Source organism: Ipomoea nil, unplaced genomic scaffold (genome assembly GCF_001879475.1).
Source record: "Ipomoea nil cultivar Tokyo-kokei standard unplaced genomic scaffold, Asagao_1.1 scaffold2805, whole genome shotgun sequence".
NCBI lineage: Eukaryota > Viridiplantae > Streptophyta > Magnoliopsida > Solanales > Convolvulaceae > Ipomoea > Ipomoea nil.
In genome coordinates, this window is record NW_017619233.1 from 3,267,683 (window position 1) to 3,293,869 (window position 26,187).

At 35.9% G+C, this 26,187-nt stretch overlaps 1 protein-coding gene across 2 annotated transcripts; it reads right to left on the reverse strand.

Moving 5' to 3' along the window:
* Positions 1-20,888: 20,888 nt before the first annotated feature.
* On the reverse strand, positions 20,889-23,333 carry LOC109158239 (F-box/kelch-repeat protein At3g27150). Of its 2 annotated transcripts, none has more exons than XM_019306131.1 (2): positions 22,858-23,333; positions 20,889-22,182 (listed from the first exon to the last, which is right to left on the reverse strand). In XM_019306131.1, exon 2 carries the CDS (start codon positions 22,070-22,072, stop codon positions 20,918-20,920), a length of 1,155 nt encoding a protein of 384 aa, XP_019161676.1. In that variant the 5' UTR covers positions 22,073-22,182; positions 22,858-23,333; the 3' UTR covers positions 20,889-20,917. The 2 variants fall into 2 exon arrangements, with proteins under 2 accessions (XP_019161676.1, XP_019161675.1); XM_019306130.1 differs by lacking the exon at positions 22,858-23,333 and adding an exon at positions 22,542-22,825.
* Positions 23,334-26,187: the final 2,854 nt, after the last annotated feature.

Below are 26,187 nucleotides of genomic sequence, written 5' to 3' on the forward strand. Positions count from 1 at the left end.
AAGTGTTTGGTAAATTAGCTGTTAGCTGATAGTTGTCTGGTATAATTTCTTTTTCAAAAAGCTAATTGAAAAAGTTGCTTGGAGTAGCTTTTTGAATTTTAGCCGTTTGAAGTTACAAAAAGCTAATTAACCAAACATTTATATTGATATTTTAACTAAATCAATTAATTAATAGTGGTCAAACAGGTCGTAATTAGCCTATAGATCAATTTTTTACCAAACAGGGCCAAAGTCTAAAAACCTACGCATGCATCCATTAAAGGGTAACCATATTTTTCATCGAAAATAAAGAAAAAAAAATCAAATTCCCTCTAATTATGTGAGAAAAAAAACCAGATCTTGATTAAACCATACATTTTTTTTTTTTTGAGAGGATTGATTAAACCATACATAAATGTACATGTAATAATGTATAAAGAGAGAGAGTACCTTGATAATGATGTAGGAGATGTAACTTTCCAGATTAATTTTTTGTTTCTGGTGTGTGATTTTTGCTGTGAAGGTTTTTGTATATATTGATGTAATAGAGGAGGCTCCAAATTTCTTTGGAAACAAAAAATAAAGAGGCGCTAACTTTCTCTGCAAACCAAAAAAAAAAAAAAAAAAAAAAAAAAAAAAGGCGCCATTACGGTGTTAACATATACTTTCCAAATTTATGAAATAAAACATAAACATAAGGAATATTTGACTATAATTAATATTTTAAATACTTACAAGGCGTTTGGTTGGAGTGAGGGAATTATGTGGGAAAGGAATTGTAATTCCATGAGAGATGAATTACTGGGAATAAAGTGAGAATTTAAATTCCAGTGTTTGGTTTACAGGAATATAATTACTGGGAATTTCAATTCCAATGTTTGGTATACATGGGAATTGAAAGGGAATAAGTAGTATAAAGTCAAAAATGTCCATTATTGTTGTTAGGCATTAATTTTAGGTTAAAAAAGGAAGGGGTAATTTTGACTCATCAATATCTTTTTTTCTTCTTAAAATTGCAGGAATTAAAATACCAGGGGGGACATGGGTAATTCCATGAAAATGGGGGAATTGCAATTCCTTCCAACCAAACTACGGAATTTAATGGTCTTTGCAATTAGGTGGGAATTATGTGGGAAGAGAATTTAAAATCCTTCCAACCAAACGCCCTGTTAGTTTTTGGTAATGCACATAAATAACAAAATACTAAACTTGTTCAATAATTTGATTAATTTGAAATTGAATTACCGTGTGGATAAAATTGTTACCTAATCAACCAAACCAATATTTTGCAATCGTTATACCCTACACCATGGCGCGCGTAGCACTGTGCGCCGCGCGCCTCCCAAAACGACGTCGTTTTGGGGTCGTTTTGGGAGGCGCGGTAGGAAGTTACTGTGATTATGTATATTTGTTCACACAATTATGTATATTTGTTCATACAATTATGTATATTACAGTTATGTACATTTTTTATACAATTATGTACATTCTTTTTATACAATTATGTACATCCAAATCAGAAAATTTGTGTGTATTATGTTAAGAGTTGATGTGTATTATGTTAAAAGTTTATGTTATATATTTTGTTATATAATTATGTACATTCATGTATACAATTATGTGTATTCTAGTATAACATTATGTACATTTTTTAACATGAGTTTTTTTAAAAGAAAAATTAACTGCCATACACTGGGGCGGGAAATTTAAAAAAAAAAATTTAAAACGACGTCGTTTTGCATCTGGGCGCACAGTGCAACGCGCGCCGTGGTGTAGGATATAAATTGCCAATATTTTGATTGTTTCAATTAAACTATGAGTTGTTTAGTATAAAAAATAAAAGTAATGTTATTTACCTCTAAAAAATTTTCCTAAGTTACTGGCTCTATTACATTGTAGTATCTGTTCATATACTTTCTCAACCTACTGAAACACAAAGAACCAATAACGCCTCCACTGAGGCTTGAACTCATAATCTTCCAAATGGAAGTCCAACCCGGGTACCATTGGACCACATAGTCCTGGTACATTATTTGATTGATTACTTTACTTTTTATCATTTTTTTAATTAAAAATCAGCCAATTCGTAACACTCAACAATTATACGTCATTTCATAGAAATGTTGTAATGTTGTTTGTGCCCGTTGGCCTTTAGCTCCTAACCGGTGAGTTGTAGCATTTGTATCAATAATATAAAAGATAAAAGTAAAATATAGAACAAGAGATATGGGTGAAAGAGGAGTAAAGATTCCATTATACCAACTCATCATTTGAGTACAAGGAAGAGATATATATAATACATTTGTAACGGAAAGCAGTAAATGATAGATATAAATATGAGCGTTACAACTGTTACAAAAGCTACTCATAATGTCCACATTATTAATAAATACTTTATAACACTCCCCCTTGGACATTATGTATCCATGACCTTGCCTCGTTAAAAACTTGCTAGGAAAACCCTGTGGGAAAAACCTAGACAAGAAAATAGTACAAGGTATATAGATGGTATATTTGAATACATTCATGCCTCGTTAAAAACTTCACTAGGAAAACCATGTGGGAAAAACCTAGTTGAAGAAAAGAATACATGATATTTGCAGAATCATATATGGTACGGGTTGCCTCATTAAAAACCATAACTTAAGAAAACCCTGTGGGAAAAACTTAGTTAAGGGAAAAAGAGTACAACCGTAAGCCTTCAGGGCATAATCTTCAGGATTTCGGGGTTCGTCTATTTAAGTATTTATATATTTGCAACACCCCAATTGACATTACTATATCATACTCGTGCCTCGTTAAAAACCACACTAGAAAAACCCATTGGGAAAAACCTAGTGAGGAAAAGAGTACATGGTATGTATATGCTACAAAAATTATAATTATTAGTCCTTTTAAGATCCAATCTACAGGATTGATTCGAGTGAATATACACGCTGCAAAAAGTGCAACTATTAGTCCTTTTAAGACCCAATCTACAGGATTGATCAATCTACAAGATTGACTCGAGTGAATGTACTTCTCGTCTCCCCCTGAAGATAACAATCTTCAAATTCTACATTGTTTAAAGTAAAATCATTGTTTCAAAAGAGAAGGGATATGGTACAATCTTCAGGATTGTCATTAGAATTTATCAAGGGATGTGACACAATCTTCAGGATTGTCATTAGATTTTATCATATTTTCTCATGATCATCTGGACCAATAAAAATTTTTTATAGTTTATATTTTGTTGCTCCCCCTAAATATAATAATTTTCTTTACCCACGCATATCAATCTCATAGATATTCTGTAGGTATACATTTGCTAACTTGTCACTAGAGCAAATCTTCTTGACAAATATTTTATCACTCTTCTGGAGTTTATATCATGAAAACTATATACGTTTATTTGTCCAAGTATGATGACTTCATGTCAAAAAAGACATCAATATGAATATTTGTACCTTGATTTGCTATTCTTGATCTCATCTCATAATTTAACAATCTCTATAACAAAGCGAGAGCATAGTAGATGAGATGAAAATGTACAAAGTACATCTATAAGAACAAGTAATGATTGATTTATAATATATCAGTCCAAGTCATGACATTTAACACAATGCCAATATTCAAATGACTTCTCGAAAGACGTATTTTATACCCTAAAGATATTAATTGACATCATTTCCTTTTCTTTCTAGGAGAATCACCAAATCACTCTTTATAAATTACAAAAATAATATGTGAATTTGGGAACTATCTATCTCAAAGAAAAGGTATTAAAAAAAATGATGTTTTGAAGCAGTGGACTTCTGGTCCTGAATTATCCTTTTAGGTTAAAATGGTCCTTTATCTACTTCGGGGGATTATTTAGACATTAGTATATGAAATTCCTTTTAAGGAAATGCTCGATCTACAGGTCGAGATAATACTTGATTTTCCATCTCCTTTATTTTTACAATAAGCCCCTTAATAAGTACCTAATGGTACATATTCATTTCTATAATTTCCTTATTTTAGGAGGAAATTACTCAATCAATTGCTTCACTATTTTAAGGTTGAGTAAAGCAATTGTACTTCAACAACAAACGTGTTGTGATATTTACTCTCTTTCATTTTTGAGAATTATAAATCCATCAAGGATTTTCATATAAACATGTACATTTGGTGTCTAATGACCCATAATTTCTAGGTCATGATTTTAATAAATTGCATATCTAAATTTATTATTCTGCCAATTATGTAGCGGAACTTTTGATGATATTCATCATGGGAGAGTATACTTGATTATGGGTTTCTGCGTGAACCCTTAGGCTTCAGACTCGCTTTATATCTCACCACCTTGCCATTCTTGTTTTTCCTTTATACAAACACCATTTGTAACCTACAGGGTTAATACTTCAATGGTGTATAAAAGGAATATATTAGCGAGTTGAGCTATATATGCCTTTAATTGCTCTCTTTATACGTTAATCAATCTAGGCGCTTCTGGCACCTAGCTCTGGATCCAGATTGTCATATAATATGAGCAATTTTGAAGGCAACTGTGTTGTCGACAACTTATAATATTTTCAAGAATTTCTCCCATATATATCTAAAAGTAATTTTCAAAGTTAACCAGATTATAGTCATTTCCCAAGGATATTTATATCTGGTTGTTCCGCAACCCAGTATTATGAATATTTGGTGCACCTTATAAATTTCTGGGTTTTCTCGTCTTCTGGACGATCGTTATAAAGATATAACTTTTTTAAGATTTTCAAGAGCTCTAAGATTTTCAAGAGTGACATCAATTCTTTATTTTTCTATTACAGTGAATCTCCTGCACTTCTGGCGTCAAGGAGTATCGATAGATATTTATGGTCCAAATTTTGGGGAATGTATATGGGACCTAGTCACTCTTTTTATGAAATAGATTTATTTGGCAGATATGTTTGATTTCTTGATTTCTTTCTGAACTTCCAGTTCAGTCTAATTGATACGTGGATTTAATTTTTGAAGATCATTTCATGAAATTTCTCGGCATTCCATTTTAATTTTGATCATATCTCCCCCTAATGCCGTGAACTGATCTTCATGCAGTCAGCGTATCCATCACGTCTCTCTTAGGGGCTTTAAATATTGGAGACAATAGATTGAGGTTTAGTTTAGATGGATACGCTTTGGTGGTTATGTAATAGATTGGACTGCATTCATAAGAATAGAAACACAGATTTGGGAAATGTTTTTTGAAAACCACGTATTAGATAGAAAGGGGGAATAAGGATATGCAGTGTGTCGAAATTTTTAGCATAAATATTGCATTTCCCCACCAAGTATCCGGCACATTGAAATTTTGAAAAATAATGGGTTTAGTAATAAGTCATAACTTTATTAATTAGCTAAACCATTTGGGTAAGAGCATAAGGTACTTGATACTCTGCCTTAATGCTTAATGTCATATAATAATCGTCGAAAAAGGACGAAGTTCATAGGATAATCCGAAAATTAGGCATTATCCATAAGATACTAGATCATATCCTTCTTTTTAGATGATGAAGAACGAGTAACATATGTCTACTCAGATGAAGGATATTTGATCGGATGAAGGATGGAGTAAAAGTGAAGCTCTACCGGAACCCACAAAGAAACCTTATCAATAATTGCAGGAAGAAGTTAGATGTTTGTATAAAGATCTTCCAAAATAAAACATCACTGAAATGATGTTGAATGAAAAAAGTAGGTCATCAATATAACCAACAAGAGCGTTTGCTTCAGGCAAGGCAACTTTGATTGGATTCAACATTGTGATGTTCATTTAGGTTTCAACAAAATGCTTCGGGATGTCGCACGCACGTGATCGGTGCCTTTTTAACCAACAATTGAAGCATATTTGTTGTTGGGCCAGAATTATGATCATATGAAGCAACGTTCTTTTCATTAAGGGTATATGAGTGCTTTTTTATTTTTATTTTTAAACAAGTACCCTTAGGTAGTATGAGTGACGCTCTTCTGGAGCCCACAATAGAAAACATTTATCAAATGGAAGGAAGAAGTTAGAGGTTTGTAGATAATGATCAAACCTTGAGCTCGTGTTTCAGTAGATCAACATTATTACCAACAAGAGTGTTTGCTTCAGGCAATGCAGCATGGTTGGATTCAACCTTTTGCTTCTCATTATCGTGATTTTATAATCTGTTGGTAGTTTTCAACAAAATGCTTCGGGGTGTGGCACGTACTTGATCAGTGCCCTGTACACCCGCACTTGAAGCATACTCGTTGTTGGGCCAGAGTTCAAATTGTATGAAAGTGGTTGTCCTCGACGAGTTGGATCATATTGCTGTGTATTATGGTTTCGGGAGTTACTGTTGCCACCTTTGCCTTGATTCCTATCGCGACCTCTTCCTCGGCCCCTCTTGGCGTTGCATGAATGAGCAACATTGTGTGCTTCGGGCACAGGCGCAGAGTTAAATTGGGACACAATTTTGTGTAAAGCCAAATTATAATCAGTCACTGACTTTAGAAATCTTGAAATCTCAAGTTAAGTCAATCAAATTGTGTCTAAAGAAGGGCTAGGAATATTTGCTAGTTAAAACTATCCTTCAGGGATTTTTATAAGGCAAAGGAATCCTTTTTCAGAAAGGTATTCATTTTTCAGGTCATGGTTCATATGGTGGCGAGGAAAAAAAAAAGGAAAAAATAGGGCTTTTAGCTTTCCAAGCCTCATCGCTCGTGGACTTCTAAGTAATTGTTCCCGTTGAAACCAAGCTCAGTGAATTCATACTCGATGATAGCAGCCAAGATCGAAATTTTGCAAAAAAAAAATTATATATACTAAGGCTGCCTAAAAACGAGGATCCACTTCTAAAGAATAATTTGACATTCGCATAATAATAAAACTATTTATGCTTAAAAGGACAACATATGCATATGAACTCATAAAATCATATCAAGCAAATAAATTGCACAACAATAACAATTTAATGTATGAGCATATACTATAGTAAAATTCAAATAATAATTTGAATAACAATTTTAAGATAACACTTTTCAATTCTTGAAAATGTCAAATTGTAAGCCCAAAACAATTTAGACAAACATATATAACAAAGAATTTTATAAAAACAAACAGACCCAATTTTTATTGAATGGGCCAGGCCCATATCTAGACCCGGCGCAGCCAGCTTCATCCCCATTATCTCAAACATTAGCAGATCGAAGGGGAGAGAACAGATCGAAGGTGAGAGAGATCGAAGGGAGAAGAACCGGCCGGAAACCGAGGTCCAGCACCGCCTTCACCCTCAGCCGGAGCTTCACGCCGTGACGCTCTGCTGGAGCGCCGCGCCTCCGCCTTCTGCCTGACGATCGCAGCAGTGTGCCGCCGGCCTATCCACCGCACCGGGTCGCAGGATGTTCACCCAGCCGCTCCGAGCCGCTGGACGGCATCGCCGTCTTACGTACTCATCAGGCGGTAATTATCCGTTTCACTCTAGCAAATCTATATACAACTGCCTTCTTAGAATTTCTCTCTTGAAATCCTTAGGAGTGCTGATGAAGAACGAGACCGGATTCTGGAATTTTTATTTTAATACTTTCAGAGATAAGCGATATGTTCTTAGTCCAGAGTTTGGTGCAAATTTTATGTCTAACATTGCAACCGATCTCCCCCGCGACGAGAACCTCCCCGGGAAAGAAGGAACCGGCCACCGACGATGGAAATAACAAAAAAAACTGGTGGCAACGCAAAGAAGAAGAGAGAAAAGAAGGTATTTTCGAAATAAAAAAACTCTTCCCTTTTCTGTTGAATTTTCGAAAAAAAAGGTCTTTATGTATTTTTTTTTTTTTGAATATTTCGAAAAAGTAGAAAGAAAAAAAAACAGTCTGTTTATAGATTTCCATCCATGTATAATTATATATTCTGAATTTTCATATTTCATTGATCCTATGTCAATCTCAGTAATATTGCACCGATTTCCTATTCGAAAGCATAAAGGAAATATTTATATATAACAGCATATACAAACATTCATAATTTACCAATGCAAATTGCATGTATATTTCTGAGAGCAGGAAAGCATATATATTCCATATGAACACGATTTCATAATGTAAACATGCAATTTATTGACAATTTTAACAATTAGTAATGTTAATTTAGAAAATCAACATACACCAAAGAGCATGCTGATAACGTGTTGTAATGTTGTTTGTGTCCGTTGGCCTTTAGCTCCTAACCGGTGAGTTGTAGCATTTGTATCAATAATATAAAAGATAAAAGTAAAATATAGAACAAGAGATATGGGTGAAAGAGGAGTAAAGATTCCATTATACCAACTCATCATTTGAGTACAAGGAAGAGATATATATAATACATTTGTAACGGAAAGCAGTAAATGATAGATATAAATATGAGCGTTACAACGGTTACAAAAGTTACTCATAATGTCCACATTATTAATAAATACTTTATAACAAGAAAGAATTTAAGAAGGAATAAATTGGGAGGAGTAAGAAAAATTTTCCTAAAAATAATTTGTTCCAATGTGATCGGTTTTGAATATATAAGTGCTCATATATACTTTAATTGGGTAAAATAATTTGAATACAAAACGTGTTATTAATTATTAATCAAAATGTAGTTTTTTTTTCTTTTAGTTATAAAAAATTACGAGATCATTAATTTGACATTTCAACAACATATTTAACATAATAATGAAATTTTAATCAAATTAAAGAATCTAGAATCCAAGGGTTCCAATTTGGGAAAAAACTGTAAAACCTTAATCAACATCTAAATTATTATAAAACTTAGTGTATATATTATTTAAACCTCAATTAGATGTCAAACATTTAATTGGTAAATTTGTAAAATTAATAATAACCTGTGCATCGAACGGGACAATTACTAGTTCTCAATAGAGCTTTAATCAATTTCATATGAACTTATAAATGATCATTCATAAATAAAGAAAGTAACTAGATTTATTTAAGAAATAAAAACGAGTTTCTAAATTTTGACCTTTTGTGTGAACGGCGTATCGCTGTCGGTAGCCGATTAGAAGTGATCGGTGACGTGAGGCGTTATGGGTTGGATCCTAGAGGCGTAATCGTCTCGTCTTTGGCTTCACAACCTTCTGCCATTCTACGTTACTTCTAAGCTTTAAGGCAAGGTTATATAGGGTTTGAGTTTGTTGTCGACTCGCTTGCTTTTAACTTTTTAAAAATAATTAGCCGCCAAACAATGTCATTTTATAATTAAAATATTCTTTTAAAAAATGAATTTTTTTGGTGGGGTCCACTTACCCTACCAGGGCTCTACCGCAATGGTATATGCATTTAATTATTTTTCTTCCGTGCAGGGTTCGTGTAAGGTTTGCAGAGGGAGGGGGTGGGGCATGGGAAGGAGAATTTCTAAGGTGTTGACCAACAATAATGGTACTACCACCAAAGCCTTATGAATAACAAGACTTACAAATAACAATCAGACCTTAGATAGTGATTGCAATTCTTCTGGTCATTCAAAAAAATTGTTAGAGAAATTCAATTGAAGTAATTGAAGGTCAAGCTGCCATTTAATACAAAAATTGGAAAACTAACTGTTATATATGGGTTGTTCATAATAAAAATAAGAGTAATGTTATTCACTCCTATAAATGTTCCCTTCATATCAACAAGGACCACAAGGTCTACACCCAAATTACACATAATACTCACAATTCTCAACCAATTTCCTAAAACAAACTTTCAGAAATAAATGAACATTCATAAATAAAGAAAGTAACTAGGTCTAAGAAGTAAACACGAGTTTCCAAATTTTGACTCTTTGTGTTACGGCGTATCACTGTCGATAGCTGATTAGAAGTGATCGGTAACATGAGGCGCTGTGGGTTGGATCCTAGAGGCGTAATCATCTCATCTTTGGCTTCACAATCTTCTGTCGTTCCACGTTACTTCTAAGTTTTAAGGCAAGGTCATATAGGGTTTGAGTTTGTTTTCGACCCGCTTGCTTTTATCCTTTTAAAATAATTAGTCCCCAACAATGTCATTTTAGAATTAAAATATTTAAAAATGAATTTTTTGAGTGGGGTCCACATACCCTTCAATGGCTCTACCGCTATGGTATATGAATTTAATTATGTAGTTGATATTCTTGGTAATATTATATTATATATGGAGTCAATTACTTTTCTTCTGTGCGGGGTTCGTGTAAGGTTAGGTTAGTAGGGGAGGGGGTAGGGTCCACTTCTGCCGTTTTGCGTTACTTCAAAGGTTTATGGCAATGTATATATGGTTTGAGTTTGTGGTCGACTCACTTGCTTTTAACCATTTAAAAATAATTAGCTCCCAAACAATGCCATTTTACTGTTTTAGAAATAAAATATTTAAAAAGGAAATTTTGTTAGTGGGGTTCACTTACCTTACAACGGCTCTGTTAGACATGTATGCTCTACAAGCCAACATTTATTGGAGAGTCGGTTGGTCGATTGGAGAGTTGCCATTGTCGGTCGAAGATGTCACCGGTGGTCTAGGCGACGTGGCCGTTTCTCCCCCGATCTTAGTTGTGCCGCCGGTTGTCGTATCGGAGTTGCTACCAGCGGCTATAGCAGGCGTTGCAGTCGGCGACTCCAGTAGTAGATTCGGCAGGCGACTCCAGCGAGAGAAGCAACCGGAAATCTACTACCTATTCTTAGCGTTCGACGCTCCGATGGGGTTGTCCGGTGCCCGATGGTGTTTTCAGTGATGTTGTAGACAACTGAAAAGCGAGCAGTGAATGGTGGAGTAGTATTGGTTATTCGGAAAATTTTGGCAAGAAATAATATTCAAATTATGTAGTTGATATTCTTGGTAATATTATATTATATTATATGGATTCAATTATTTTTCTTCCGTGCGGGGTTCGTGTAAGGTTAGTGGGGAGGGGGAGGGTCCACTTCTGCCGTTTTGTGTTACTTCAAAGGTTTATGGCAATGTATATATAGTTTGAGTTTGTTGTCGACTCACTTGCTTTTAATCTTTTAAAAATAATTAGCTCCCAAACAATGTCATTTTACTGTTTTAGAAATAAAATATTTAAAAAGGAAATTTTTTTAGTGGGGTTCACTTACCCTACAACGGCTCTGTTAGACACGTATGTCTTAGGAGCCAACATTTACAGGGCGTTTCCATGGGAGTTGAATTACTGGGAATAAAGTGTGAATTTAAATTCCAGTGTTTGGTTGATAGGAATAGAATTACTGGGAATTTCAATTCCAATGTTTGGTATACATGGGAATTGAAAGGGAATAAGTATTATAAAGTCAAAAATGTCCATTATTGTTGTTAGACATTAATTTTAGGTTAAAAAAGGAAGGGATAATTTTGACTCATCGCTATCTTTTTTTCCCAGGAATTAAAATACCGGGGGGGACATGGGATTTTAATTCCATGAAAATGGGGGAATTGCAATTCTCCAACCAAACTACGGAATTTAATGACCTTTGGAATTAGGTGGGAATTAAGTGGGAAGGGAATTTAAAATCCCTCCAACCAAACGCCCTGTTATTGGAGAGTCGTTTGGTCGATTGGAGAGTCGGTTGGTCGATTGGAGAGTCGTTAATGTCGGTCAAAGATGTCGCCGGCGGTTTAGGCGACGCGGTCGTTCCTCCCGCAATCTGAGTTGCGCAGCCGATTGTCGTATCTAAGTAGCGACCAATGGCTATAGCATGCGTTCCGGTCGGCGACTCCAATAGTAGATCTGGCAGGCGACTCCAGCGAGAGAAGCAACCGGAAATCTACTGTCTGTTCCTAGCGTTCGACGCTCCGGTGGGGTTGTCCGGTGCCCGATGACGTTTTCTGTGATGGTGTAGACAACCGAAAAGCGGGGCAGTGAACGGTGGAGTAGTATTGGTTAATCGGAAAATTTTGGCAAGAAATAATATTCGAATTATGTAGTTGATATTCTTGGTAGTATTATATTATGAAAATGTTATATATGATAATTAGAATTATATTATCAAATTAAATATTAGATATTTTTGGTGATATTAATTGTTATCATATATATTTGAAAAATTTTCTATATTGATAATTGGAAATTAATTACTGCTAAGTAAATATGATATATTTTTTGTAGTATTAATTATTATCATAATGATTATTTTCTATATTTGAAAAAATTACGGAGTAAGATTTTGGAAGATTAGATGATGATATTTTTTGTTACCATTTAAAATACGATTTTTATGGTAGTAATAATTATATTGTTATAATATTGAAATATATATTTTTCTCCTTAAATAGTTATTATTTATGTGATAATTGAATGCTACTTAGATAAGTTTCCATGATTATAATAATTTGGATTAAAGTGTTTAATCTTATATAATATTATAATAGTAATTAATTAATTACATATAAATTTAATTTTGATATAAAGTTAATTAATTAATGGAAAGTTTTGATTTGTTATATGGAAATTTGTTTCGTCCGTTCAGGGTTCGTGTAAGGTTAGCAGAGAGGGGAAGGGTTCACTTCTGCGTTCTGTGTTACTTCTAAGCTTTATGGCAAAGTATATAGAGTTTGAGTTTGTTGTCGACTCGCTTGCGTTTAACTTTTTCAAAAAAAAAAAAAAAAAGTATCCTCCAAATAGTGCCATTTTGGATTTAAAATATTTAAAAAGGATTATTTTTTTTTTAGTGGGTTCCACTTACCCTACAAGTCTACAACAGCTCTACCGCTTTTATATATAGATTCAATTACTTTTCTTTTGTGCGGGGTTCGTGTAAGGTTAGCAAGGGAGGGGGTGGGGTCCACTTCTGTCGTTCTGCGTTTTTTCTAAGCTTTATGGTAAGAGATATACAAATTGAGTTTGTTGTCGACTCGCTTGCGCTTAACCTTTTAAAAATAATTAACCCTCAAAAAATTCAATGTCATTTTAGAAATAAAATATTTAAAAAGATATTTTTTTTTTTAGTGGGGCTCACTTACCTTACAACGGCTCTATTAGAAATTTATGCCCTAGGAGCCAACATTTATTGTAGAGTCGGTTGGTCGATTGAAGATTCGCTATTGTCGGTCGAAGATGTCGCCGGCGGTCTAGGTGACGCGGTCGTTCCTCCCCCAATCTGAGTTGCGCGGCCGGCTGTCGTATCGGAGTTGCGGCCAGCGGCTATTGCAAGCGTCGCGGTCGGCGACTCCAGTAGTAGATCCGCCAGGCGACTCTAGCTAGAGAAGAAACCGGAAATCTGCTACCTGTTCCTAGCGTTCGACGCTCCGGTGGGGTTTTCCGGTGCTCGATGGCATTTTCCATGATACTGTTGACAACCGAAAAGCGGGGCAGTGAACGGTGGAGTAGTATTAGTTATTCGGAAAATTTTGGCTAGAAATAATATTTCAATTATGTAGTTGATATTCTTGGTAGTATTATATTATAGGGGGAATCGCACTTTTAGTCCCTCAGTTAATGTCAATTCTGCAATGTCATCCCTAATTCCCAATTTGGACATAATTGGTCCCTCAATTATTCGTCCACTAAGCAGTTTTGGTCCTTCTGTGACTATGGCCGTTTGACACCGTTTAAATCAAGGGTAAGGGTGGAATTTCACACATCATTGGTTTTACTTAATCGTTTTCAGCCCGTTCCTCTGCCATTCTCAGCCATTTCCGCCACCACACATGAAGAACCCTAACCTCCGCCATTGACACATTTCCACCACTTCGAATAGAATACGCTATTAAGGACGCCATTCGCAATGTCTTCAAGCACTATCGGGTCAACACAATGGATGCCAGAAGTGCGATGTTGGTGCGGCGAGGTTGCTCCAGTAAAGATGTCATGGAGTACTGCGAATCCAGGGAAGAGATATAGAGCTTGTCCACATTATGGAGTAAGTTTACAAAACCATTATAATTAAATACCGGCCAGAATAGTTACAAAATTTCAGTTAATTTGTGTTTGTTTGTTACACTTCCCATCAGGGCAACGGCAATTGTTGGTATTTTGAGTGGATTGACAACGATGTCTCCGAGCGTGTTTCCAGAGTCATTAGAGGGCTATTGAAAAGGTTGGATAAGAAGGAGATGGAAATCCAAGAGTTACAAACACTTGTTGAAAAAGAAAATGGTGCGATGAAGAAGATGAAGTTGGAGTCTAAATTTTCATTTTTTTATGGGTTTGCACTTGGTATTGCAGTTGCCCTTGTTTGTGTGGGAATTGGGATGGAAACTAGTGAACAAAGTCCCAAGCTTTTCCAGTTGAAGTAGTATTTAGAAATTAGTGGTACTATGTAAGAATTGTTTTGAGGTTCAATTCCAGATTTGGTTGAGTTTAATGCTAAGCAGTTTTATGTAAGGAAATGAAACATTTTTTTTAGTTGAATGGCAAGTATATTTTTATATTGAGTTGAATATTAAGTATATTTGAATGGCAAGGAATGGTAACCAATTGTTAAGACCCAACGTCACTGTCTAATTCTTAAATACAAACTGGAAAACTGCACACCAAAGTAGTCAAAAGTGTCTACTGGGAAAGTGCCTAACTGGCAACCAATTGTTAAGGCCACACTGACCTAAATCTACTGACTAAAGGCCAAAGTATACAACAAAATAAACTGCCAAAGAGTAGACAAAAGCAATTCATTAACATGTTAAATTGAACCACCCTGTCAGATCAAAAGATCAAAGTTTACATAAGTAACCACTTCTACCAAAATAGACCAAAATAGACCAAAATGCATCAAAAGTTTCATAGTTTCATATTACTACAAAAATACACCAAAGTTCACATTCAGTTTTGTTTCTTCATTTGAGTAGCTTTTTTTTTCCTTGCCTCTCTTTGGACTGCATTAGCTTGTTGCAGGCTTGAGACTGTTACAAAGTTTTTCCCTGCTCTTGTGATGACAGTTGGAGTAGCACTTCCACTTGGCTGTTGTGAAGAAATAAAGTGGGACAGTGGAGGGACTTGGCTCTGAACTAATTGTGATGGTTGAGATGTCATTACCTCCTGCAATTCCATAACAAACAAGGGTAAATTCAACTGACTGTCAAACTAAAAGTATTAAATGCTGATGGTGGTCATTAACTTACCATCTCATCAAGTACAAAAGTTGGCACTTGTGTCTCAACTGGGATATCCTCAAACTGGCCTTGAATGTGTACATCACCCTGTCCAACTACTACCTCATCCATCTCATGTACCTACAAATCAATAACATTAAAAAACACCATGTCCAACTACTACCTCATCCATCTCATGTACCTACAAATCAATAACATTAAAAAACAATGCAGTTTTATTTACAAAACAATGCAGGCCCAACTAATACCTGTGGTGGATTGTTTCCTTTGCAAGTTGCTTTATTATGTCCTTTTTGACCACAAACCCTGCACCTTTTGACTTCTCCAACTTTCCTTGTTCTTTGTGCAATGCTGTCTTTCTTGGTTTCTTCAAAAGGGCTGATCTTTCTCTTTTTTTTAGGCCTCCCAGGTTGTGCCTTATATTTTGGGGGAGTGGAGCTGGAAGATTGGTTTTGGGCCACAACTCAGAAGATGAGATTGGTAGTATTGCTGGCTCATATGCTCTGAAATAAGAGTCCACTGTATAGCAATTGTGTACATAGTCTTCTGGTCTTTCCCTTTGTTTTCTTATAGCTGCAATTGCATGACTACAAGGGATGCCTGTGAGATCCCACCTTCTACAGCTGCACTGTTTCTGGATTAAACTCACCTTGAAGACCTTAAAATTCTCATCATCTACTTGGTACATGTTTTCAGCAGACTTATAAGTATTGTACCTGCATGCCCTATCCTTTTCCTCTTCTATCAATTTGCATATCTTTGGACAAATCTTCATCGGATGATTTTTAAGTCTTTCTCTATTTTTTTGCATCCTAGTCATAAGATATATTCTTAACTTCTCACACAAAGTTAAGATTGGTTTATCTCTGAAATTTAGGATATTGCTATTCCATGATTCACACAAATTGTTAAGTAGCAAATCTGTCTTAGGAAATGTACTAAAATATGCCTTACAATAATGTTTAGCATCTCTTGCAGCTAACCAATCAGCAGCCTTAGCATTTATCTCCTTTAACTCCTCCATTTGCCGCTTATATTCTGCTTCTGTTGTTGCTTTACACACTGCCCACAGTTTCTGCTTGAGTACATTCCCACTGAAACCATCCTTTACAAAGTTAGCATGCATGTGCCTAACACATAATCTATGCTCCATTCCCGGAAACAATTCTTCAACAGCAGGTATCAATCCCTTTTGCTTGTCTGAAATCAATGTCCAAGCATGAGGGTTACTTGAAATATTAAGATCACTGTCCAATCGTTTCAAGAACCATAACCAACTGTCCTTCAATTCCCCTTCAACAATGGCAAATGCTATAGGGAACAAGCTGTTATCTCCATCAACACCTACAGCACTCAAAAGTTGCCCTCCCTTCTGGCAACCCTTAAGATGACAACCATCTAACCCAAAGAAAGGTCTACATCCTCTCAAGAACCCTTCTTTGCAGGCTGCAAAGCAAATATAGAGTCTCAGAAACCTAGGTCTTCCATTGACAGTAAACTCACTATCAAGTTTCATCTTCACAGAAGTTCCCGGATTGCTTCTTTTCAATTCCTCACAGTAATCATTGAGTAAGTTGAATTGTTCTGAAACATCACCTTCCAGTTGCTTAAGAGCCTTTTGTTTAGCCCTATATGCCTGGTGTTTACTGACCTGACATTTCAAATTTGCCTTCACATGTTCTTGAAACTGTATTCTACCCCATTCTGTATTAAGTTTAATTTCATCCTTGTACATTTTGGCTAGAAAACCAGATTTCACAGTTCTATTTTCATCTTGATCCCCACATGTGTGTTCTGGAATGTATGTTTTAACCTGAAATGGACTTTTTGGATTGCTTCTTGAGGCAAAAATTGTCCAATTGCATATGTCATTGTGTCTACACACAACCCTCACTCTACTGCTTTCATTCTTTTTAAAGTGGATATCTTTTCTCCTAGTTGCCTCATAATATTTAACAGCCCATTTAAACTCATCTGATGATTTGAAAATCATTCCAATCTCAAACTTAAAGCCTTCTTTTTTCAAGTTCCTTTCTTCAAAAACATTCTGTACACCACTATCTCCCCCATCAGAATCTTCAGAATTCTCTAAACTCTTAAACACCTCTTCAGACAATTGGCACTCTACTTCTTGTACTTCACCCCCTTCCAGTCCAACAGCAGGATTGACTTGCTTAGAACTAGCCCCAGTGTCTATAAGATTAGGGTCTTCCTCACCTTGATCTTCACCTTCAACCTCATCCTCATTTTCAGAACTCTGGTTTATTCCATCATAGAGTAGGCAATCATCTCCCAATTCTCTAGATATGTCTACCTCATAATCTCATTGGTCATCAAATAAATGTTCAACAAATATTTCTACCTCCTTGTTGGGTGGAACCTCTTCAACTAAACTAACTATGTCTGCATCATTCAGTAGAGGCTTAAGATCAGTTTTTGTTGGCTTCTTCCTACCCTTACCCTTAACCTTAACCAGAGCCCAAAATTGCACCTTTTTATCAGCATACCTCAATTGTTTCACCATTCTCCTTAAATCTAGTATACTGCCCTCATCACAGTTGAAATGGTCAAAGAACTCAACTCCACCATCCCTATAACCAACAGTTGGATGCCATACTAAATCCCCACCAATATGGAGTTTTATGCTAAAGACAGAGGATTCTTCACCAACATCTATACAATACAGTAAAACAATTAATTGCAGTGAAAATGGTCTACTTCATAGGTCCCAACAACACAGAATAAATGTAGGCACTTTTAGATGCACTTTGGGAAACTAACACAAAATACATATATTCAATTCCAGGCAATTACAAATGGTCCCCATATGCTTTCCCCTTTTTCGCTTTTTCTATTACAGTACATGTGTTTCCTTGGTCCCCACCAAACATTAACATAGAACACAACAAAATGCACATGTTAACATCAATAGTAAGACAAAATACATTGGCCAGTTAAATGTGCGAACAACAAAACAAACAAGCAGTTAGAATTTAAAAAAAAATAGGGTTGAAAACTTACAAGTAGGAGTGCTGTTTAACCCACTAATTCTCCTACTAGTCATTGCGAATGGCGTCCTTAATAGCGTATTCTATTCGAAGTGGTGGAAAGGTGTCAATGGCGGAGGTTAGGGTTCTTCATGTGTGGTGGCGGAAATGGCTGAGAATGGCGGAGGAACGGGCTGAAAACGATTAAGTAAAACCAATGATGTGTGAAATTCCACCCTTACCCTTGATTTAAACGGTGTCAAACGGCCATAGTCACAGAAGGACCAAAATTGCTTAGTGGACGAATAATTGAGGGACCAGTTATGTCCAAATAGGGAATTAGGGATGACATTGCAGAATTGACATTAACTGAGGGACCAAAAGTGCGATTCCCCCTATATTATATGGATTCAATTATTTTTTCTTCCGTGCGGGGTTCGTGTAAGGTTAACAGGGGCTGGGGTGGGGTCCACTTTTGTCGTTCTGCGTTACTTATAAGCTTTATGGCAAGGTATATAGGGAGTGTTATGTTCTGCATCCGTATGCACTATGCATGGTGCATACGGATGCAAAAACGATGTCGTTTTGGCGTATAACTTTTTTAAAAAAAATAATTCAGAATTACATAACTACACATCCATAATTTCACTAACTTCCAGAATTGATAACTACACTTCCAGAATTGCATAACCACACTTCCAGAATTGCATAACTACACTTCCAGAATTGCATAACTATAATTTCAGAATTGCATAACTACACATCCATAACTTCATAACTACACTTCCAGAATTACATAACTACACTTCCAGAATTGCATAACTACACTTCTAGAATTTCAAAACTAAAAAATCCAAAATGAATGAACTAAAAATGAATAACATAATGTTGTTGCTGGGAATTGAAACTGATTTTTTTTTTTAAGTAGGGCGCGCGATTTATGCAAAACGACGTCGTTTTTGCATCCGTATGCACCAGGGTTCGAGTTTAATTTGTTGTTGATTCACTTGCTTTTAACCTTTTAAAAATAATTAGCCCCCAAACAATGTTATTTTAGAATTAAAATATTTTAAAAGGAATTTTTTAGTGGGGTTCACTTACCCTGCAACGGTTTAATTACTTTTCTTCCGTGCGTGATTCGTGTAAGGTTAGCAGGGAAGGGGGTGCGGCATGGGAAGGATAATTTCTAAGGTGTTCACCAACAATAATGGTACTAGCACCGACGCCAACATTGGTGCCATTTGACCATGTACAACTATGAATGGTATGCTTATTTACATGAAGTACTTTGAAGATAAATGTTGACAATTCCTAATACAATCTATATAGCATAGATAGTTGTACATCAAAAGGCATTGATACTTGTTAGTACGAAATTGTGCTTAATATGATGTGTAATTAATATTATTTGTACTAGTTTTATTAGTTGGCATATATGTTTGTCCAAAAAGTGTCTAAGTCACATTAACTCGGTTTTGTTATAATTCTTATTTACAATGAATTCTGTGGCCAAGACTCCAAGAGTAATCATAGAGAACTAAGAGAAGTGGTTTGTTAGTCCTATTTTTACTCAACAAAGATGTGGTCACCACATTCAAATATGTGAACCTTGGTTGAATGGAGCCACAAAACAAGGTGTCCAAATTGCTATTTAAAGGGGTTGTGTAACATCATTACAAGTTGAAGTTTCCAAGAAAGGAGAACTATATGGAGTTATTTCTCTATTTAAGATCACAATATAAAATGTATTGAAAATTCAAAGTTGGTATACGATTATGTGTATGTACTTAGTACTTAGTATATTATGTGCATGTAAATAAATTAAAGACACATAGACCCTGTTTGGTAAAAAATTGGCCTATAGGTTAATTTTGGCCTATTTGACCACTATTAATTGTTTGATTTAGTTAAAATATTAATATAAATGTTTGGTTAATTAGCTTTTTGTAACTTAAAAGGCTAAAATTCAAAAAGCTACTCCAAGCAACTTTTTCAATTAGCTTTTTGAAAAAAAAAAATTATACCAGACAACTATCAGCTAACAGCTAATTTACTAAACATTTTTCTACAATCAGCTAATATTATTAACTATTTATACTCTCTAATTAACACAATCAGCTAACAACTAACAGCCATTTTACCAAACAGGACCATAATATATGTTAATACAAACACATCATATGTACTTATTAACTGTATGCATATAATTTTTGAATCAATGAGCAATGCCTGAACTAGGGTATAACAATTGATTTAATCAATTCTTGGACCAAAAAATGTCCAACGATGTCGTCAGCAAATAAATTAGGCCCGGAAGAAGATATATGTACACACAAATTTTTTTTAATTTTTTAAGACTTGAAAATTATAAATTAATTAATACTTTAATAATTAATACTAAAATATTAATTATTAACTTAAAAAACATCTAGAGTTTGAACAATTTAGTGTCCTTTCGCTCCAAACGATGTCGTTTTCGGTTAAATAACTCATTTAAAAAAAAATGAAACAATACCTAATCGATCGACTAGGCAGCACTTAAGCAGCCTAGTCAGCCGCCTAGAGTCTAGACCACCCGATTATGGGAGTCTAGACCACCCGATTATGGTGATACACTAGACGGCTAGCCAGTGCCTAACGCCTAGACATTGATTAATCGGTGCCTAGGCGGAATTTTTGTAACACTGACAACGCACCATTTTAGAGTGGAAGCTAACTAGCTAGCTTTCTTTGTAATTGCAAATTGATATGAAATTTAAGGAAGCTTTGAGGGAGGGAGAAATTTGAGTCCCATGACAGACTTGAAGATGACACACCAAAGGCAAAAAATTTGACTTAACAGTAACCACTCACTCCAGCAGAAGCTGTTTGTTTCAATTTTATTTATTTATTCAATATCCTTAAATTAAATTTCACATACAAGCATGGCCTGATGATCATGCAACCATAACAGAACAATTTAAAATGAAGTGGCTGAGTTGGTTTCTGCCACCATGAAGAGGCCTCCATTCCAGTTCAGAGGCATCTGGATTTGGATTGCAGGTGTATATGGCCATGCAATTCCCAGAATTTGACACTGAAGAAGCTCCTATCACTAGAAGTTGATTCCCCAGAGACTTGAATGCCACTCCCCACCCTCTGTTGAAATCAGCCCTCACAGGAACTGCCCCCAAATGCTTCCATGTATTGCTCTTTTTCAGATACACTTTCAGCTGGTTGGTGGAGGCTTCGAGCGAGTAGAGCTCGTTATTCACCACTGCGACGAGGGGGGGAGAGTGGCACGTCCTAACCGGGTCGTCTTTCAGCATGTCGGGTATGACCTCCCATCGGTTCCTAGCCTCGTCGAAGAACTCCCCGCACGTGAGTTCCCCTGAGTCGTTTCGCCCCCCGATCACGTAGAACCGGTTGTCCATGTAGCAGCCCGAACACATTTTTCGCCTCGTCTTCATCCTCGGGAGAGGCTCCCACGACCGGTTCTCGGGGTTGTATTTCTCGGCGGTGTCGTAGACTTGGCTGTTTGCAGCCATCCCGACTCCGCCAGCCACAAAGGCGGAATTCCCACAAGTTGCAGACGCAAAGAGGCATCTCGGGTTCACCATACAAGGGCCTTTGAACCATTCGTTCGTGGCTAACTCATACCTCCATATGACTAGCCCATCTATCTCCTTGCCCGAAACGAGGAGATGAGTCCCTGCACAGAGCGATTCTTTATCGCCCGATGTGAAACAAAAATCGGATGGCAAGACCGGGAGCTTCCTCCGACACCTAAACTCTCCATCAAACGACCACCAACTACTCTCCCCACTCGCCAGCATAAACACAGAGGGCTCTTTGAAACCAATCTCTCTCCTGATCTTGAACAGCTCCCCACTCCTCAAAAGGGCTAAACACCTCTTGTTCACAAAGCATAGCTTCCAATACTCCGACCTGGGGAACCTCGCCAATATAAGACTCTCGACCTCATAGCTGAGCGAGGGATAATCTGCATCCTGAGGCACTTCATTAGACGAGCCATCACTACTCACTGCCATAACCCTCATCCTTTTGGGTGAACTTCTAATCCAATGCCTAAAATAAGATCTCTCATCCATAAGATATCACTTATCACCTCACCCTAATCCACACTTCCCTTTCCTATATCAGATTCTTCCTATGTTTCCTTCAAACATTGATTAACACACTGAGGGCAGCCTTAAATCTTCTGCAATGACAAACCAAAATGCAGCCAGCTCATGATAACAATACAAGAAATCAACTAGAACATAAAATCAAAATCCAATCTTTCTCTTAAACCAACAAATATACACCCAGAAAGTAAACAAAGCAACAAGTAAGTAACAAATAGGGGAGGCTATAAGAACTAGAGAATAAGCATAAAGTCCCAGGAACTGATTGATCCACTGGTTTCTCTAAAACATATATATATTGTTAGAGGATTCGCAAATCTTGTCTAAACTACTAGATTATTCAAAAACTTGATTTTGGACAAATATCCCAAACTTTAACAAGCCTGGAATAACAATATTCTTGAGCAACATGAAGCGAAAGGGACTCGAATACCTGACAGCAAAATTCTTCACGGAAGGGAAACAAATCTATTGGATTGGGAGGATGTCTTTGGCGTTTAATGAGGGGGGGAATATATATATTAAAAGGGTTTAAAACAGCTTTTAAAAAGGAGAAGCAAAGAAGAAGCTTCAATCTAAACGCTAAAGAGAAATCCAATTGAAACCAGCAACTGACAAATGGTTTGACTGATAAATTGCCATGCCGATAAATGGTATTCGCACGAATCTTATACAGTAGTGCAAAAAGACCAAAGAAAACACGGCGCAGCAGCCGGGGCAAGGACGGAGGGTGGGGGGAAAAGGCTCACCATTGAAAGTCAAAAAGGTACGGTTAAAGAGAAAACATTTGACGCCGGAATAAAACGAGTCTTGAAAAGTCTCCGTCAGGGGTTTTTATCAGTGCAGATCGAGCCAAGAAATAGAGGGAGACAAGCACACGGCAAGAGAAGAATAGTGGGCGTGTGGGTTTGAAAAAGAAGGGGCGGCCATTGAGGTGCAGAGAGGTATATAGAAATGGAACGAGGAGGTAAAGAAAGAAAAAGGGGAAAATAAAATCAAAGAATCTGTAATAAAAAAGGAAAGAATTGAAGGTTGGTTGGGTTGGGTTGGGTTCTTGGAACACATCCCATTTGCTGAGGAATAAAATAGGAGAGAAATTATTATGAGACTGGGCAGAGACGACAACGGCAACAACAACATCGTCCATTTCGGAAAAGTCATCAATTCTTTATTATTAAACTTTTCTGGGTGAGAGAGAGAAGAGGAAGAATGCGATGATGAGGAGCGAGGATGAGGGGGGAGGTGGTGTATGCGTGTTGAGAAATGAGAATATTGAAATGGGGAGTGAGAGGGCGATGAGATGGAATTTGGAATTTTATAATAGGGGTGATAGAGACGGAGGCATTGGAGGGCGGAGGGTCATCGCCATCGGTTGATGGAAAGAGATTTTGGCGGTCCCAATCTCCCCCGCGAACCCAAATGCCGTAACAACACACCACATTCCACATATACCCACCCCCCTAACAAAAGTGGATTACACATTCACCACCGCACCCGCCTCACTTCCCTCCCAAAATTGCCCCTCACTTTACTATATCATATATCAATTCTAAAATCACTTCTTCTATGTGGATTCTCAAATTATTCTCTAAATTTTAATAACTGATATGAACACTGATAAGTTACTTTTTCTCAAGGTCTCAATACAAGTGTCTACATCAACATTTTTGTCATTTTATGTGTGGAATAAAAATTGAGAGTACATATAATATTTTTCTTCTAAAATATTGATGCTATAGGCCATTGTTAGCAAAAGTCCGCAAAATATATTAAAAGCATACGTTCAGTTATATATGTCCAAATGTGGCGCTGCTCTCTAGTGCGGTCGTGCAGACTCATTTTGACCACTAGATTCGCATAGATCAACGGTTGAAACTCAATGAAGATTTGAAAAAAGCGGTGACATTTTGATAATTTCTTGCATATTTCGGTGGTGCACTAAGTGTTGGGGTGTGATGCATATTTGAGTTAATTGTGGTGTACCACAAAGTGCTGGTCTGTGGTGCACTAGTGGAAAAAAACGATGGCATTTTGATAATTTTCTGCACTATGTATATTTCAGTGTTGCACTAAGTGTTGGAGTGTGGTGCATTTTTGAGTGAACTGTGGTGTACCACAAACTACTGTTCTATGGTGCACTAATGAAAAAAATGCTGTAACATTTTGATAATTTTCTACACCATTTATATTTCGGTAGCACACTTAGTGCTAGGATGTGATGCACTTATGAGTGATCTGCGGTGCACCTATGAGTGTCGTGTGGTGCACTAGGAGTAAATGCACCACCGTGCACGACCTCACGGGAAGAGTTGACTGCATATGAACCAGATCTTTATATATATATATATATATATATATATATATATATATATATATATATATATATATATATATATTAGGGTCAAATGAGAATTATCATCATGTGAGAATTGTGGACAAATCTTGCGCGTTCAAATTTTTTATTTGAATGACCTATATTTGATTTCATAAGATCACATGGATTGATTTTTGTTTGTTAAGTGGGGATAATAGTGTGCGTTTGTTTTTTATATTTGTTTTTGTTTTGTTTTTTTTTTTTTGGGTATTTTGGTAACTACTAGGTGGAGATATTTGTTTCATATTTTCTTCGATCATCACTATTGTGAATTTGAGCTACAATTTCTTATCATCGATCGAGTATTTGTTCATTAGAAGTGATCAGTATTCTTTTATTTTATTTTCGCTTGTTTTTTTAGTATAATATTATCTATATTTGGATGTCGATATATATGTGTTATTAAATTTTACTAAATTTTACTCCCTAGGTAACCGTCATAAGTATTTTCCTTCTAAAATATTGATGCTATAGGCCATTGTTAGAAAAAGTCCACAAAATATATGATGCAACAGTTATACACACAGCTATGCAATCGTTAATTGGGCACGCTGCAAACGTTGTGCGATACCTACTATATGGTGGTGTGTGCATGCGTTACAGCACCAAGCCCGTGCATTCCTACTGTGGGTACGTTGCACACTATGTAACTAACCATTACAATGCAGGTGCATGCAGTGGCGGAGGGAGCATGGGGGCAGCTGCCCCCACTGCCCAAAATTATATATGTTAGTTACTACTGTTAGTTACTAATGACTAATGGCTAATTTTTAAGTTTACTAGTTAAAATTACTATTTAATTTATTAATTGCTAACTGTTAATTAAAGTTAATTAATTAATTACTAGTGTTATAGTTTTTGTTGTTAATTAGTTACTGTTAGTTTTTGCTAACTGTTAATTAGTGTGGATTATATCCATAGTTAATTTCTAATTACTTAATTTATTAACTTGATGATTAGTAATTAGTTTAGTCATGATTTATTAAATGATTATTTAGTGTCGTATGTTGAAAAAGATATTTTTGATCAAATTTCAAATGAATCAGTTCTACAACGATTTCAACATTGTTTAGTGACGTATTATTCTGTAGTTTATCATAAACCTTATATTGTAATTTAATAATGTATTTGTATTTTAACAATCTTATTTAATTTGTATTTGAATCTTGTATTTGAACTTTTTAAATTTATTTTCCTTTTGCTTCTTCGCCCCCGCTGAAAAAAAATCCTGGCACCGCCACTAGGTGCATCCATTCCTACTGCTATCAATACACACCCACCATTACAATGCAGGCGATACGTATGCGTAGGAATTGGGAATAAAAAATTATGAGATGCATTCCTACCATTATTAGAACTCTTATAAATATTGACAATATATATTTTTAATTAAAAATCATTAAATCAGCAAACATTAGTTTACTATTTCGCCCCTGACATTTAATTCTATTTAATTACAAATTATATTCTGGATCAATCATGACCATTAATTTTTTTAAATTGATGCATAGGATTTGATCTCACAATCTCATATAGGAATGTGATCTTATAGGAACCCTCTCATATATATATACATATATATATATACATATATATATATATATATATGTGTGTGTGTGTGTGTGTGTGTGTGTGTGTGTGTGAGATTCAATTTCCGTGCGGTTAAATTTGAGTCATTGGTTTTGTATAAATCAACGTTCAGAAT